General features: G+C 39.8%; 4 protein-coding genes across 20 annotated transcripts; 2 read left to right on the top strand and 2 right to left on the bottom strand.

Annotated features, from left to right (window-relative positions):
- On the top strand, positions 1 to 4,593 carry LOC126620946 (protein FLOWERING LOCUS D). 2 transcript variants are annotated; one of them, XM_050289290.1, is made up of 5 exons: positions 1 to 1,849; positions 2,313 to 3,074; positions 3,173 to 3,218; positions 3,346 to 3,464; positions 3,751 to 4,593. In XM_050289290.1, the coding sequence occupies exons 1-5, from the start codon at positions 103 to 105 to the stop codon at positions 3,783 to 3,785; spliced, it is 2,709 nt and encodes a 902-aa protein (XP_050145247.1). In that variant the 5' UTR covers positions 1 to 102; the 3' UTR covers positions 3,786 to 4,593. The 2 variants fall into 2 exon arrangements, with proteins under 2 accessions (XP_050145247.1, XP_050145239.1); XM_050289282.1 differs by having other exon boundaries at positions 3,343 to 3,464.
- A 305-nt stretch (positions 4,594 to 4,898) lies between these two features.
- LOC126620959 (uncharacterized) lies at positions 4,899 to 6,781 on the bottom strand. 2 transcript variants are annotated; one of them, XM_050289299.1, is made up of 2 exons: positions 6,586 to 6,781; positions 4,899 to 5,833 (listed from the first exon to the last, which is right to left on the bottom strand). In XM_050289299.1, exon 2 carries the CDS (start codon positions 5,804 to 5,806, stop codon positions 5,018 to 5,020), a length of 789 nt encoding a protein of 262 aa, XP_050145256.1. In that variant the 5' UTR covers positions 5,807 to 5,833; positions 6,586 to 6,781; the 3' UTR covers positions 4,899 to 5,017. The 2 variants fall into 2 exon arrangements, with proteins under 2 accessions (XP_050145256.1, XP_050145263.1); XM_050289306.1 differs by lacking the exon at positions 6,586 to 6,781 and adding an exon at positions 6,055 to 6,545.
- Positions 6,782 to 7,573: 792 nt separating this feature from the next.
- LOC126604676 (U11/U12 small nuclear ribonucleoprotein 31 kDa protein) lies at positions 7,574 to 11,556 on the top strand. Of its 15 annotated transcripts, none has more exons than XM_050272921.1 (3): positions 7,574 to 8,603; positions 10,887 to 10,981; positions 11,279 to 11,556. In XM_050272921.1, the coding sequence occupies exon 1, from the start codon at positions 7,744 to 7,746 to the stop codon at positions 8,512 to 8,514; it is 771 nt and encodes a 256-aa protein (XP_050128878.1). In that variant the 5' UTR covers positions 7,574 to 7,743; the 3' UTR covers positions 8,515 to 8,603; positions 10,887 to 10,981; positions 11,279 to 11,556. The 15 variants fall into 15 exon arrangements, with proteins under 15 accessions (XP_050128878.1, XP_050128612.1, XP_050128356.1 ...); XM_050272655.1 differs by lacking the exons at positions 10,887 to 10,981; positions 11,279 to 11,556 and adding exons at positions 10,031 to 10,197; positions 10,537 to 10,862 and having other exon boundaries at positions 7,574 to 8,676; XM_050272399.1 differs by lacking the exons at positions 10,887 to 10,981; positions 11,279 to 11,556 and adding exons at positions 10,031 to 10,197; positions 10,368 to 10,862 and having other exon boundaries at positions 7,574 to 8,676.
- Positions 11,557 to 12,121: 565 nt separating this feature from the next.
- Positions 12,122 to 14,866, bottom strand: LOC126605577 (uncharacterized). Its single transcript, XM_050273015.1, has 8 exons — positions 14,590 to 14,866; positions 14,210 to 14,283; positions 14,029 to 14,070; positions 13,563 to 13,604; positions 13,305 to 13,388; positions 12,728 to 12,815; positions 12,404 to 12,501; positions 12,122 to 12,316 (listed from the first exon to the last, which is right to left on the bottom strand). The coding sequence occupies exons 1-8, from the start codon at positions 14,786 to 14,788 to the stop codon at positions 12,290 to 12,292; spliced, it is 654 nt and encodes a 217-aa protein (XP_050128972.1). The 5' UTR covers positions 14,789 to 14,866; the 3' UTR covers positions 12,122 to 12,289.
- Between the last annotated feature and the right edge of the window lie 97 nt (positions 14,867 to 14,963).

Genomic DNA, 14,963 nt, shown 5'->3' with positions numbered 1-14,963 from the left:
CCGTGCTAAATTTTTTCCCGGGAACCAAACAGTCCAACTTTGTTCTCCTTCACCACCTCCAGCTGACCGCCCCCACCACCACCACAGCCAGACCGGATTGCCATGGATCCACCAAACGAATTCCCCGATGATTTTTCTTCCTTCCCTCCGATCCCCTTCGCCCTTTTTGTGCCCCCAGAAAACCCAATCCCTAACCCTAATTCAATCGCAGGGCCGATCCCAAACACTGTCGCAAACCCTAGCTCCGCCCATCTTCTTTCCTTCTCGGTCCCCAAGAAACGAAGACGAGGCAGGCCTCATCGCGTCGCGACGTCGTTTCAGCTGCCTCCGATTCCTAACGGCGCTTTGATCGGTAATGGTAACGGTCTTGCTTCTTCTTCTAGTTTAATTTCAGCTCATTCGTCTAGACACAATGTAGGGAACCCTAGTTCTTCGGCAAGAATGGTGCCTGATATCTCCGATGAGATCATTGTGATCAATAAGGATTCCACGGCCGAGGCGCTTATCGCGCTCTCGGCTGGTTTTCCTGCTGATTCCCTCACTGAAGAGGAAATCGATTTTGGGGTAATTCGAGTTATTGGGGGAATAGAGCAGGTCAATTACATTCTCATTAGAAACCATATAATTGCTAGATGGCGCGAAAATGTGTCGAATTGGGTCACTAAAGAGATGTTTGTTGATTCTATACCGAAGCATTGCCATTCCCTTTTGGACTCTACTTACAAGTATCTAGTTTCACATGGATATATTAACTTCGGGGTTGCACCGGCTATCAAAGAGAAGATTCCGGCTGAACCCAGTAAACCACATGTGATTGTGATTGGTGCTGGGCTCGCTGGTCTGGCTGCTGCCAGGCAAATGATGCGTTTTGGGTTTAAAGTGACTGTTCTAGAAGGCAGGAAGCGTGCGGGTGGACGGGTTTATACAAAGAAAATGGAGGGAGGAAATCGGGTAAGTGCAGCTGCAGATTTAGGTGGAAGTGTTTTAACTGGCACATTAGGGAACCCACTCGGCATTGTTGCACGCCAATTGGGTGACATGCTTCATAAAGTGAGAGACAAGTGCCCGCTTTATAGTTTAGATGGGAAGCCTGTAGATCCTGATATGGATATGAAGGTGGAAGCAGCTTTTAACCGTCTGTTAGATAAGGCAAGTACCCTTAGGCAGTTAATGGGGGGTGTTTCAGTTGATGTGTCTCTTGGTGCAGCACTGGAAACATTCTGGGATGCAGTGAATGCTGAGGAGACGAACTTGTTTAATTGGCATCTTGCAAATTTGGAATATGCAAATGCAGGGTTAATATCTAAATTGTCACTTGCATTTTGGGACCAAGATGATCCATATGATATGGGAGGGGACCATTGCTTCTTGCCTGGAGGTAATGGAAGGCTGGTGCAGGCTTTGGCAGAGAATGTGCCGATTTTATATGAGAGAGTGGTGAATACCATTAGGTATGGTAGTGACGGAGTGCAGGTTATTGCTGGCAACCAGGTTTTTAAGGGTGATATGGCTTTGTGCACTGTTCCACTTGGGGTTTTGAAGAGTGGGTCCATCAAGTTTAATCCAGAGTTGCCTCAGAGGAAGCTTGATGGAATAAAGAGGTTGGGGTTCGGACTGTTGAATAAGGTTGCAATGCTTTTTCCTCATGTGTTTTGGGGCACAGATCTTGAGACCTTTGGCCACCTTTCAGATGATCCAAGCCGTCGTGGGGAGTTCTTCCTGTTTTACAGCTATGCAACAGTTGCTGGCGGTCCCCTTTTGATTGCTTTAGTAGCAGGTGAAGCTGCACATAAGTTTGAGACCATGCCCCCTACAGATGCTGTGACCCGGGTTATTCAGATTCTCAAGGGTAATCCTTTCATTCTTTGAACTTTGATTGTATGATTTGTGGCTTTGACTTTTTGGCATAAGTGGATGTTATGTTCTCATATATTTGACTACAAATTACAAAAAGACATATAGTTGTAACATGATTTCATTTTTAAAGAATTTGGTCATATGATCTCTTCAGAAGTCGGAGTTCCCATACATATATGAAGTTCCTCAAGTTCGATAGTTAACCCAACAGTTAGTTATGGAATAGAAATTGTCATGACAAATAATGATTTACAAGTTAGAATATTTTATTTTAGGGAATAAACAGACAATCACTAAACCCAGTTCTGGATTATTGCCATTTCTAATCACGACTATTCCCAATCACTATTCTGGGTATCATTGGTGTTGCATTTTTGAGTTTTTAAATTTCAACCATTAGGTAGCTGCCGATTATAAAGTTATTTTTTATTAGGTGCTGACGTAAATCAATGCAGGTATTTATGAACCACAAGGAATTACTGTCCCAGAACCCATCCAAACAATCTGTACTAGATGGGGAAGTGATCCCTTCAGCCTAGGCTCTTATTCTAATGTAGCAGTAGGGGCATCAGGAGATGATTATGATATTTTAGCAGAAAGTGTAGGAGATGGACGACTTTTCTTTGCAGGTGAGGCTACCAATCGGAGATATCCTGCAACCATGCATGGTGCTTTTCTCAGTGGGCTCAGAGAAGCCGCCAATATGGCTCACTATGCTAATGCTCGAGCCCTGAGGATAAAAATTAACAGGAACCCATCAAAGAACGCCCATTCTTGTGCTTCTGTCCTTGCAGATTTATTTAGGGAGCCTGATTTAGAATTTGGGAGTTTTTCTGTTATTTTTGGTCGAAGGAATGCTGATCCTAAGTCGACGGCAGTTTTAAGAGTGACATTTAATGAGCCTCGAAAGAAGAGTCATGACAGTTCAAACCCTGATCAGCCGCATTCAAATAAGTTACTTTTTCAACAGCTTCAGTCACATTTCAATCAGCAACAGCAACTTCATGTTTACACTTTGTTATCTAGGCAGCAGGCTCTTGACCTCAGAGAGGTGCGAGGGGGTGATGAGATGAGGTTAAATTACCTTTGTGAAAATCTGGGGGTGAAGCTGGTGGGGAGAAAAGGATTGGGGCCTACTGCTGATTCTGTAATTGCCTTAATAAAAGCTGAGAGGGGTAATCGCAAACCTGCTTCAACTTCATTGGCTTTAAAGTCTGGTGAGTGGTTAATGCTGATTTTTATCTATATGGTTTCCTTAAAAATATGAGAACTATAAAACTGTAGAAATGGAATAACAATTAAAGTGGTTTTGTAGGGACATCAAAGCTGAAAGCTGGCAATTTGAAAAAAAAATTTGTCAGGTATGAGCTCTGAAATCTTCTGTTGTTTAGATAGTTCATGTCTCTTTTTTCTCTCATGAGAAAGATCTCTTTTACTCCGTTAAATTATCAGTTTATTCTCTTGTTATCTTCTTTCTTTTCCCAGAAGGGCCAAAATAATGCGCACTGGTAATGGGTCAGCCCCTTCTGCTAATTCAAACTTGGTTAATGGTAAAGTGTCAGACGAAACTACCACAAGTCAGGCTCCCTCCAACACACTTGGTCCAGGTAAACTTGGGGAGGTCCTTTACATATTTTTATCACTTTTTGCATATCAAACGATTTAGTGGGACAGAATTGTCTTCCCATTTGTTTTGCGGGCGTGCTTTAAAGTCCTGGATTTCTTTTTTCTTCCCTTAATCTTTTAGTTTCTCTCTCTTTTTCTTAAGTTTTGTTCTTTACTTTTTCTCAGTTGAATGCATTTAAATTTGTATCTTTCTTCTGCATTAGTTTTTCAAATTCAATGATAATTTCTGCTGATAAACATCTCATATTGTTTTCCCTATTTTGTTAGGGCAAAACGATTCTGACATGTTGAAGAATGACTAGATGAACTTTTTCTGTTGAGGGGTGAGATATCATCAAATTTTCTTTACCTCGAAAGTGGAGTATCAGTGAGCATTTTTACATTTTGTAGCTTTGAGATTTATATCCTTTGGCCTTGGGAGTTGGCCCTTCTGGTGCACGCTTTGGCCCAATATATGGGACGGTTCCCATTCACTTTTGAGTACGTGACAAGTGGCCGGCCACCATGAAGACTTTATACCAAGTTTCTGCTACCAGCGTCGCAAGATCTATATTCTGCTCAGCATGTTCTTTGCTGGATAACCACTGCTGCCATTCCCAATTGTAAAGAAATTTGTGCCGCTTGCTCTCTACCACTGAGGCCAAAGAGAAGTGTGGTATCCAGTTGAAGATTGAGGAAGAGAAACTCCGTCCCGGTCTTTCAACAAGCCTGAATAAAATGGAGATAAGAATCATGGTGACATGTTCGGCCAAGGACTTCAGATGAACCTCATGAACAACGCCTCCATTATACCTACTTTCTGACAATTGTCTTCAAGCAGATTGCGGTGAGCAGAATCGGGTGCTGCCCAAAGCCGAGGCTTTAATTATGAGACGGCAGTGATTGTTGACTGGTGGAATGATACTTGAGTTGTGATCTTTCCAGTTCCGCAACTTGTTCAGTTAATATGTGAAGGAAGCAAACTTCGCGGATTTACAATGTCGATTTTTAACACGAACTGCAATACAATGTAAACAGATTTAATTTTCTGCTCATGATTTTACGATTTTCCTTGTACTACTATTTAGATAAGGTTTTTATATGATAAGATGCAAGAAGCCTTTTTCTAAAGCAATGGAATGATTAACTAGTTTTTCGGCGGGACGTTCTTGAGGGCTCTATGACGGGAATTCTTATGAACCTTTTGCAGTTCAACAACGGTGACAAATCTCATGGACGACAATTGTTGATGAGAAAACTCTCGCATTTTGATCCATTAGCTTTACATTGAATTTGACTCGGTGCATCCTTCAAGAGCACAACAATGCCGCGAGCCTGCGATACAAGATGGAGTGAGTCACGGCGGATTTACAACTCCTGCCAGATTCCTGGTAGCCGATCCACATTCTACTCTATTCACACATCATAATCAAATGCCGCAAGCTCTTACAGTATACATAATAATCGAATATCGTGTGTACATTACCACCCATAGAAAATAACACGCGACAGTACGCACAGGCTAAAGCTCTTTCAGTATCGTAACATTGACAGGCTAAAATCTTGACGCATCGCTTGTTCCTCTGCGATTATCTAGGTTACCGGCTCCTTCCAACCACTCCTTTAGTTTATTTTCTCTGTCAGCCTTGAATTCATCATAGTTTTCTGCCATTGGTAATAAATGAGGAGTCGACAAGCTCTCATCAGCTTGTTCTTCTTGTGGTTCGTCAGCAACAGGACTCGACAAGGGCAACTCCTCAGCTTCCACATCCGGCATAGATGAACTGGTGCTTGCAGAAGCAACCGATAGTGATGGGTTAGAATAATAGGTCTGTGTTAATTCTTCAGGATCACGTTGCGGCCACTTGAAACCACTTGCTTTTTGTCTGGCAGATTTGATTACGGTAGAAAAATAACCTCTTTCGGTATCCTGTTGGGCATCGCTTGGGTTACGGACCCAACTTGTTGGCTTCCAAGAGCTTGTTCTTCCCATCTGAAAACCTGATGTTTGCTTATGGATTACACCTCTCTTCGGCTTCTTTGTTGACATAAGCGCTAGAGATTTCTTTATATCTTTAATCATCTCATCGGCAACGGGGACCCCACATTCTTTCATTGATCTCACCGTAGCTATGGAATCCTCTGAATCCTCAGTGTGCAAAGCTGTTTGACGAGCCTTTTCCACAACATTACTTCTAAGACTAACGAGATTGGGCGCTGCATTTTGTACGTGCTGCTGAATATAAAAAAGCCCTACTGACGGTTCGTTTGCAACGTTGCTTATCATCTCTCCCAAGCCTTCAGTTATCTCCATAAAGCCATCCGCGGTGGAGAATTCATGCATCTTTTCATAGCCAAAGGCAGTTCATCACTGTTTTTGTCAAAAAAATTGAAGATTGAAAGTCAGAAATGTTAAATGGTAAACCTGAAAATAATAAATCAATGCCGTTGATGCACCTTGTGGCTTCGTGCATCTTTACTAATCGATACACAAATTAAACAACGAAAGGCACTCGAGAGCCATCTTTACTAATCTATACTATTGTGGTTTAAAAATCAAATGCAGTTCAAGACATGTCGAACGAACTTAACTGTAAAACAACAACAAAGCTTATCCCACTGAGTGAAGTCGGCTTTATGAATCTTAGAACGTCATTGAGCTCGGTTTTGCGCCAAGTCAATGATAACTCAGCTGTAAAACAAGAACTTATATTTCAACTGCCTGCATTGATAAATTTATCTGCGACCTGATATTCTTCTAGAGCAGATTGACACTCCAAAATAGTCATTCTCCACTCCACCCCATCAATTTTCTTACAGATTATTTTCGATCTTTCGCGTAGCCTCCTCTACGCAGATTTCGAATCAAATCACTTGCCTATTGTCTTCCAAATCATCACGCATACCGGAAATACGAAACCATTGACCCAAAAGACAAAAATTAAAGATTTCAAATTCCAATCAATACCCATCTCAGGAAACTACAAATTATCCAATACCCAATTCCCAGAATCCGGATTTTTCATAGCATTTCAAATATAAAAAAAAATCCGATTTTTCTTATCCAAACAGAAAGCTGAAGAGCTAACAAATACGAAAGATACATCAGAAAAAAAAGGGTACCTTCAGTAATAGGTCACAGGAAACCCTAGAACTCGTGAAGTGGTGTGTTATTGCAGAAGAATAATCTGGTTTTGAATCGCCTGAAGCCTTGTTCGCAGCTGCGTATTCGTTCGGGAGACAGCAATCAGCAATTCTGTAAATCCGATGATGATATCTCCCCATCTGTCCATTCATAAGTCATAACTCAACCACCACTCAAAACAATCTACTTTTTTCTTTTTGTTTTATTTATTTTTCTGGATTTGGCAATCTCACGTGCCCTCCACGTGGGATTAACCGATATAGGCAAAACAAAAGGGCAAATTGCCAGAGGATCTTGGATCTTTCAATCATATTTATTCATCGTATATCTTGCGGTTATAAATTATTGTAAATTTTATTGTTTAAAATTAAATATAAACAGTATCTTACAGAAACTGACCACACATTGTACGCTTAACAGATATGATTAAAGGATCTCTAAAATTCCAAATCCTCACAAAGAGGATCCGGCTAAAATCCTTCTAGGAAAATTGGACTAATCCCCTGTGAAATACGCGTCGTTAGTGTTCATTATGTTTTTTTATTTTCATACAAGTGATCTTCTTATTTCAATGAATTTTTTCTATTTTGACTAATGGTTGCACTTTTGATCACATTTTTGATAAACTGCTCTTGTGATCAAATTGGACTTGAAAACTCCACATTGCACTTCATTAATAAAAAAAAGGATAAGAAAATGCAGTGAGGCTTAACAATACTTAACAACATTCCCCGATTTCATTAATCAGTAAAGAATAAAAACCCAGCAACGCGCTAATGACATCCAATTATATTCTCTAACTTAGAGTTCAAAACACAACACTAACAACATTTATTAGTTCAAGAAACCGTCTCCTTCATTTTTTTGAACCACCACATGCAAAACGAAACACTCAATTGCGAAGGGGTTGCCACCATGAGCAAAACAAAACAAAACAGTTTCCTAGCCATCGAACCAGAATAGTTCAAACTGATAAAAAGAAAGTGCAAATTTAAGGGGCTTAATACTAAAATAAAAAAATTGAAGGGCCCAAATGTAACGAGATTCCACAGTTCAAGGGCGTTGGTAAAGGATTTCACAAAAGAAAAAACAAAAGGTCTGACTGAAATTTGGGAGCTTCGAGAGTGAGATCGACAATGGCGGAGAAGAGGAGGAAGAAGAAGAACAGCAGCGACGAGGACGAAGACGACACCTTCTACTACCGCTACGCCACCTCCGCCCCACAAACCCAAAAACCCAAAAACCAAAAACCGGTAAGTACGTCCGGCTCAGGAAGCCTAGCACCATCGAAATCGACCCTCTACGTCTCCAACCTCGACTACTCCCTCACCAATTCGGACCTCCACACCCTCTTCTCCCACTTCGGCAAGATCGCCAGAGTCACCGTCCTCAAGAATCGCGAGACCCGCCAGAGCCGCGGCGTCGCCTTCGTCCAATTCGTGTCCCGCACCGATGCTTCCACGGCGGCGAGTGAGATGCACGGGAAGATACTTAACGGGAGAAAGTTATCCGCCTCCATCGCCGCTGATAATGGCCGGGCCACCGAGTTCATTCGGAAGAGGGAGTACAAGGACAAGAGCCGATGCTATGAGTGCGGCGAGGAGGGGCACTTGTCGTACGAGTGCCCGAAGAACCAGCTGGGGCCCAGGGAGCGGCCGCCGCCGAAGCGGGTGAAGAGAGGTGGCGGTGGTAGCGGTAATGGCGGCAGGGCGGCACCTGTGGACGAGGAGGAGTATGATAGTGGTGGTGAGAAGTTTGAGGATGATAATTGGGCGTCGGTGGTGGATGATGGGGCTGATCTGAGGTTGCGGTTGGCGGCGGAGGAGGCGGAGGAGAAGAAGAGTAAAAAGGTTGCAAAGAAACCTGGTTACTTTAGTGATGAGAGTGACAACGATGATGAAGATTGAGTGATTTGGTGACGGGTTTTAGCTTGTTTTGGGGAGGGGGTTTTGTTTGGAATTGGAGGATTAGGATTTCAAATGGGGCATCCTTCAAGGTATTTTTTTTTGTTTTTCAATTTATATTTCGATAATTTGTTCAGTTTGTGCTGTTTTTGATTGAGAAAAGTAGTCGATTTGATGCTGGCTTAGCTGAGCAACAGAGTAGTAATGTAGTTGCAGTTTTACATTATGTGGGATTTGATCATAAATTTCGTTGCAGTTTGCTTCGATTGTTTTGTTTTTCAATTTATATTTCGATAATTTGTTCAGTTTGTGCTGTTTTTTATTGAGAAAAAGTAGTCGATTTGAAGCTGGTTTAGCTGAGCAACAGAGTAGTAATGTAGTTGCAGTTTTACATTATGTGGGATTAGATCATAAATTTCGTTGCAGTTTGCTTTGATTGTTTTGTTTTTCAATTTATATTTCGATAATTTGTTCAGTTTGTGCTGTTTCTTATTGAGAAAAGTAGTCGATTTGAAGCTGGTTTAGCTGAGCAACAGAGTAGTAATGTAGTTGCAGTTTTACATTATGTGGGATTTGATCATAAATTTCGTTGCAGTTTGCTTTGATTGTTTTGTTTTTCAATTTATGTTTCGATAATTTGTTCAGTTTTTGCTGTTTCTTATTGAGAAAAGTAGTCGATTTGAAGCTGGTTTAGCTGAGCAACAGAGTAGTAATGTAGTTGCAGTTTTACATTATGTGGGATTTGATCATAAATTTCGTTGCAGTTTGCTTTGATTGTTTTGTTTTTCAATTTATATTTCGATAATTTGTTCAGTTTTTGCTGTTTTTGATTGAGAAAGTAGTCAGATTTGAAGCTGGTTTAGCTGAGCAACAGAGTAGTAATGTAGTTGCAGTTTTACATTATGTGGGATTTGATCATAAATTTCGTTGCAGTTTGCTTCGATTGTTTTGTTTTTCAATTTATATTTCGATAATTTGTTCAGTTTGTGCTGTTTTTTATTGAGAAAAAGTAGTCGATTTGAAGCTGGTTTAGCTGAGCAACAGAGTAGTAATGTAGTTGCAGTTTTACATTATGTGGGATTAGATCATAAATTTCGTTGCAGTTTGCTTTGATTGTTTTGTTTTTCAATTTATATTTCGATAATTTGTTCAGTTTGTGCTGTTTCTTATTGAGAAAAGTAGTCGATTTGAAGCTGGTTTAGCTGAGCAACAGAGTAGTAATGTAGTTGCAGTTTTACATTATGTGGGATTTGATCATAAATTTCGTTGCAGTTTGCTTTGATTGTTTTGTTTTTCAATTTATGTTTCGATAATTTGTTCAGTTTTTGCTGTTTCTTATTGAGAAAAGTAGTCGATTTGAAGCTGGTTTAGCTGAGCAACAGAGTAGTAATGTAGTTGCAGTTTTACATTATGTGGGATTTGATCATAAATTTCGTTGCAGTTTGCTTTGATTGTTTTGTTTTTCAATTTATATTTCGATAATTTGTTCAGTTTTTGCTGTTTTTGATTGAGAAAGTAGTCAGATTTGAAGCTGGTTTAGCTGAGCAACAGAGTAGTAATGTAGTTGCAGTTTTACATTATGTGGGATTTGATCATAAATTTCGTTGCAGTTTGCTTCGATTGTTTTGTTTTTCAATTTATATTTCGATAATTTGTTCAGTTTGTGCTGTTTTTTATTGAGAAAAAGTAGTCGATTTGAAGCTGGTTTAGCTGAGCAACAGAGTAGTAATGTAGTTGCAGTTTTACATTATGTGGGATTAGATCATAAATTTCGTTGCAGTTTGCTTTGATTGTTTTGTTTTTCAATTTATATTTCGATAATTTGTTCAGTTTGTGCTGTTTCTTATTGAGAAAAGTAGTCGATTTGAAGCTGGTTTAGCTGAGCAACAGAGTAGTAATGTAGTTGCAGTTTTACATTATGTGGGATTTGATCATAAATTTCGTTGCAGTTTGCTTTGATTGTTTTGTTTTTCAATTTATGTTTCGATAATTTGTTCAGTTTTTGCTGTTTCTTATTGAGAAAAGTAGTCGATTTGAAGCTGGTTTAGCTGAGCAACAGAGTAGTAATGTAGTTGCAGTTTTACATTATGTGGGATTTGATCATAAATTTCGTTGCAGTTTGCTTTGATTGTTTTGTTTTTCAATTTATATTTCGATAATTTGTTCAGTTTTTGCTGTTTTTGATTGAGAAAGTAGTCAGATTTGAAGCTGGTTTAGCTGAGCAACAGAGTAGTAATGTAGTTGCAGTTTTACATTATGTGGGATTTGATCATAAATTTCGTTGCGGTTTGCTTCGATTTGTGTTGATTTGAAAAGCATGATCAAATAGCTTTGCTTGTGGCATACAAATACTTAAAGCTATGCAGTAAATGCAGTTTGTTGATTTTCATATGAGGTGGTGGCATAATATTTCCACATTGTACGATCTGATCGTAGCTTCGAGCATCCATTGCGTTTCCACATTTCCCCGGTGCGTGAGTTTTCAGGATCATAGAGTATTTCCTTTGTGGTAGAAATACAAGAAGAAAACCGTGACATTGTTCAAGTTGTTGTGACTTCACCTTTTATTTTCTGAAAACGTTGTATTTTAAAGCCCTTTCCGCCCCCTCATCTTGTTAGCCGGGTCGATAGAGCGTCACAAGGCATAACACAGACAAATTGTTATGCTTGATTGGATTTGCGGAGTTTAGGGCTAGCCTCTTAAACACCAAGGTTCTCATGTTCATACGGGTTCTAACTCGTCCTACGGTGTTCATCCTTTTTGCAGGAGATAGGCGAAACATTCATCATCGTATCAAATTGATCATAGCTGATTGACCGCCACCGCTGCCACCATTGCTACCTCTACACCCCCAACAACCACACGCTAGAATTGGCACCACCATTATACCCTCACCATTGCTGCTGGCGACACCATCATTGCTGTTGGCGCCGCTATAGTCGCCACCATGAAAATTTATGAGTGCTTATGCTGTATTTCTTCAACGGTAATACAATCGAAATCGAGTGGTGGACATAAAGTTACCACGATGATTTATGAGTGAAGTTGGGCCGAAGTCTAGGATCAATGCTCCAATTTTCTCTTCTATCAAATTTCTTTTGGTACAAGCTAGACCTGTAAACGGATCGGGGTTATTGGGTTTGGGTCGGGTTCAATCCGACCCGTTAACAATTATTATTATTATTATTTGTTTGCATAGAGTTTATTTTTTGTTGTTAAAATTTAACTGAAATTACTAAAACATCTTCAACTAACGGATGCTAATGGCGGGTTGATCTAAAGTGATCTGTTATTTAACGGGTTCATCTGTTAGCGATCCGACCGGTTAAGCATCCACCCAAATACTAATATTAATGGGTCGGTCGGATTCAAAATACCAGGTCTAGTACAAGCTATCGGACAAATAAAAGGAGCAAGTTCGGGTTGAATTTTCTGTTCTCTGCATATCTGATCACAAATTTGGTCGGTAGCGAAATCAAATGACTTCTCGTTCACCTTAGGGGAGTGGCATGATTTATAGGGTTTCTATAGAGTCAATATAATTTTGAGGATTCCAATAACTTTCTTTCTACAAGCGATACTGGAGCAAGGGGGAATCGAACCTAGGACTTCGGGTGCAGAGTAAATACTCATAATCGCTTGAGCTATAAACCCCTAGCGAGAATTCCAATAACTTTGAAGATTACATTACCTCTCTAATGTAAACATTGCATAAACTACAAGCAAGTTTCAAGCGCAAAAACAAAACTGAATCTTGAATGGTCGAATCCGCATAGCCTATGCATTTTCCTTTTCTTTCGCAGTCTGCGTGGGGATAAAAATGTAATGCCGGTTAAACGATAGACCGATGATTTTTGTATATTTAGGAATGGGGCAAGAAAATAGACTCACTAGCATTTCATGGTCCCCCACGATCTCTTCTATCAACTCCGCCAGTGGTTTATCGGCACTGTTGGGAACAAGAGCTGCAAAAATGGCTGGTTCGAGTCCTGTATATCAAAAGAGTAACGCCGTTATGCCAGTATGGAAATGGACAAGACAAATGTGTTCAAACAGAGAACGGTAATTCAGTAGTTAAATACATACTGAGAGCAGTAAATAAGAAAAGCAGGAAGCGATACGGGGGTACAAGAACGAGTATATGTTGCTTAAATACGTACAAATGTCTTCCACTAGATAACTAGTTATTTGATGGATAGAGAAACTTAAAGGTACCTGATTCCGGGAAAGAATCAATGAACACCATCATCTCCTCCCCACTGAGACCAGAGAAGAAACAGATTCGTGGCAGCGGCTTAGCAATCTGCAGAGCAGAACATGTCAACTGCAGGAGACCAGCTACAAGTTTCCTACTTAACAGGTCGGGTAAGATGCTAATGATCCTTCAACTTGTAAGCTCCCTAAGCCCGTTGTTTCATCTAAAAGATAATTACTGTGTAGCCTCCGCTCCACTGCGCTTAAATGCTAAACCTCATCTTTTGTTGACTAATTTTGCTTGAAATTACTAAACATTAAAACGATTTGTAAACTGATGCTTTAAGAACTTTGTGAACAGAAAGAAACTACGGAATAGTTGGAAAATTTTAATTAGTTTAAGTACTATGATGATGAAAACATACTTTAGATTATAACAACACAAGCATGGAGGCCAAATTAGAGTATCTTCAGATGTCCAGATGTCTTAAATTTTGCATTTCCAAAGTTCATCAAGCAGACATGAATTTTAGATGACCAGTATTCAACGTACGGTTTTCAGCAAGAACTAGTAATTAGCAAGGTGGAGATTTTCAACCTTTAATGCTTCCAAATTCGGCTGGCTTGTATTCATCGCGTCCCAAAGTGAACGAGTAATCATGTCTTCAGTACAATAAATAACCTACATTAACAAGATTAAACAGAAAAAGGCAAACATGTGAAGAAATCAGACATATTTCCCTTATCACTATGGTATCGGTACGATTGATGGGCTGCTGTTTTCGATTTTGTAGGTCAACCTTGAAAAGGTCAATGTCCATAGGGAACAAACATAGTAACAAATATACAAGATTACCTTGAGGAATTCTCCGTCTAGCTGTTTCAAAAACTGTTGGATCTGCACGAGAAGACACACAACATAACACAATGAGCGCGAGCCATGATTCATAGGTGTAGCACTAGCCATGTATAAATACAACCAGCAACGCTCTGAGATGAACGTTACTTGCAGCAGTTTAGAAAAACTGGTTTTAAAACTTTCAAAGCAGCAATTGTTTCCTACTTGTAAGTTGTAGCAATGTCAGAATGTTCTCTAGCTTTCTAAGATTCACTAACTTCGGTCCATAATCTATTGATCTTTGTAGAAATTTCTTACTACTATATAGATCTTGAAGAGATCCAGCATTGCCCCATATGATCGATCCCCTTATGATCGATCATATGGCAAGCATGAACGTTTAGATGGAGAATTGAAAATGCATTGGTCAAGACAAATAAACTCTTGAGAAACGAGAAAAGTAAATAGATGGAAAACAAGTTACCTTCTCAGCTTCCTCCACTTCAAACCCCAACAATAACAAAGCCTAGAAACGAGAAAGTTTGAATCTTCAACCTCATTAGTAATTCGTGTCTTTAAATTGAAGGGTATGCTTGCTAACATATAGAGACATTGGCAGACTGTTATGATCGAAAAAAACTGGAGCGAAACTAACCGCAACTTACAGGTGGACCAAATATCATTTCATCTGCATTTAGAGGAACGAATTTCGAATCTTCAATCAACTCACCAGGAACTCCTGTAAAGTTGTTAAAACAAATTAAACAAAAACAGTAATAATCTATGCCATATACTACAATGTCTAGTGGTATTCATCTCTACTTGTAAGCGGGAGTTCTCAGGTTCGACTCTCGTGCATCCAGTGTCTCTTGTTCAAGCGCGGTTTAGACTATGTTGGTGATTTTTGAGTGATAAGCTTTCAGGTAAATCCCAAAGCAAATCTATTTCTTTTTCGCTATCGAAAAGATTTACAATTTAGCTTCAAAAACTGAATTCAACAGAGTTCCAACACCAAAAATGTTGAGGAGCAGCAGAAATTGAGTACCTTCTCTTTCAGAAGAGGCTCTTGGGGTGCTCTTGAGGAGCTTCAACTGATGGCTTCTGTAATTTTCCGACGACGAAGAAGAAGAAAGGGTTGAAATCTTTGGAGGCAGCAGAGGATTTGAGGAAATTGAAGCGATAAAAAGCAGAGGAGAATTGTTGAGTGAAGTTTTCAGAGAGAAAGCAAGAGCAGAAGCTGCCATCGAAGAAGATTTTGCAGCCTTTTACTACACAGCTCCACAATTTACGAACACGTTTCCATGGGAGTTGATAAACTTGGTTCCAAATTTAAACGGGTTTCGGGTTTTTCTTGGCCCAAACTTTGAGATAATTGGGCTTTAAACCCGTTACTCCCAATTCTTTTGTATTTTATTCTCC

Source organism: Malus sylvestris, chromosome 1 (genome assembly GCF_916048215.2).
Source record: "Malus sylvestris chromosome 1, drMalSylv7.2, whole genome shotgun sequence".
In the NCBI taxonomy this organism is placed as follows: domain Eukaryota; kingdom Viridiplantae; phylum Streptophyta; class Magnoliopsida; order Rosales; family Rosaceae; genus Malus; species Malus sylvestris.
The sequence above is the reverse complement of the archived record's forward strand: the minus strand, read 5'-3'. Positions and strand labels throughout refer to the sequence as shown.

Coding starts and splice junctions, on each gene's coding strand:
- LOC126605577 (XM_050273015.1), bottom strand. CDS start 14,788: ATGGCAGCTTCTGCTCTTGCTTTCTCTCTGAAAACTTCACTCAACAAT. Junction 14,071..14,209: donor AAATGATATTTGGTCCACCT/GTAAGTTGCGGT, acceptor TCTCGTTTCTAG/GCTTTGTTATTGTTGGGGTT. Junction 12,317..12,403: donor TGGGGGACCATGAAATGCTA/GTGAGTCTATTT, acceptor ATCCCCACGCAG/ACTGCGAAAGAAAAGGAAAA.
- LOC126604676 (XM_050272921.1), top strand. CDS start 7,744: ATGGCGGAGAAGAGGAGGAAGAAGAAGAACAGCAGCGACGAGGACGAA.
- LOC126620959 (XM_050289299.1), bottom strand. CDS start 5,806: ATGCATGAATTCTCCACCGCGGATGGCTTTATGGAGATAACTGAAGGC.
- LOC126620946 (XM_050289282.1), top strand. CDS start 103: ATGGATCCACCAAACGAATTCCCCGATGATTTTTCTTCCTTCCCTCCG. Junction 3,075..3,172: donor TTCATTGGCTTTAAAGTCTG/GTGAGTGGTTAA, acceptor GTGGTTTTGTAG/GGACATCAAAGCTGAAAGCT. Junction 3,219..3,342: donor TTGAAAAAAAAATTTGTCAG/GTATGAGCTCTG, acceptor TTCTTTTCCCAG/AAGGGCCAAAATAATGCGCA.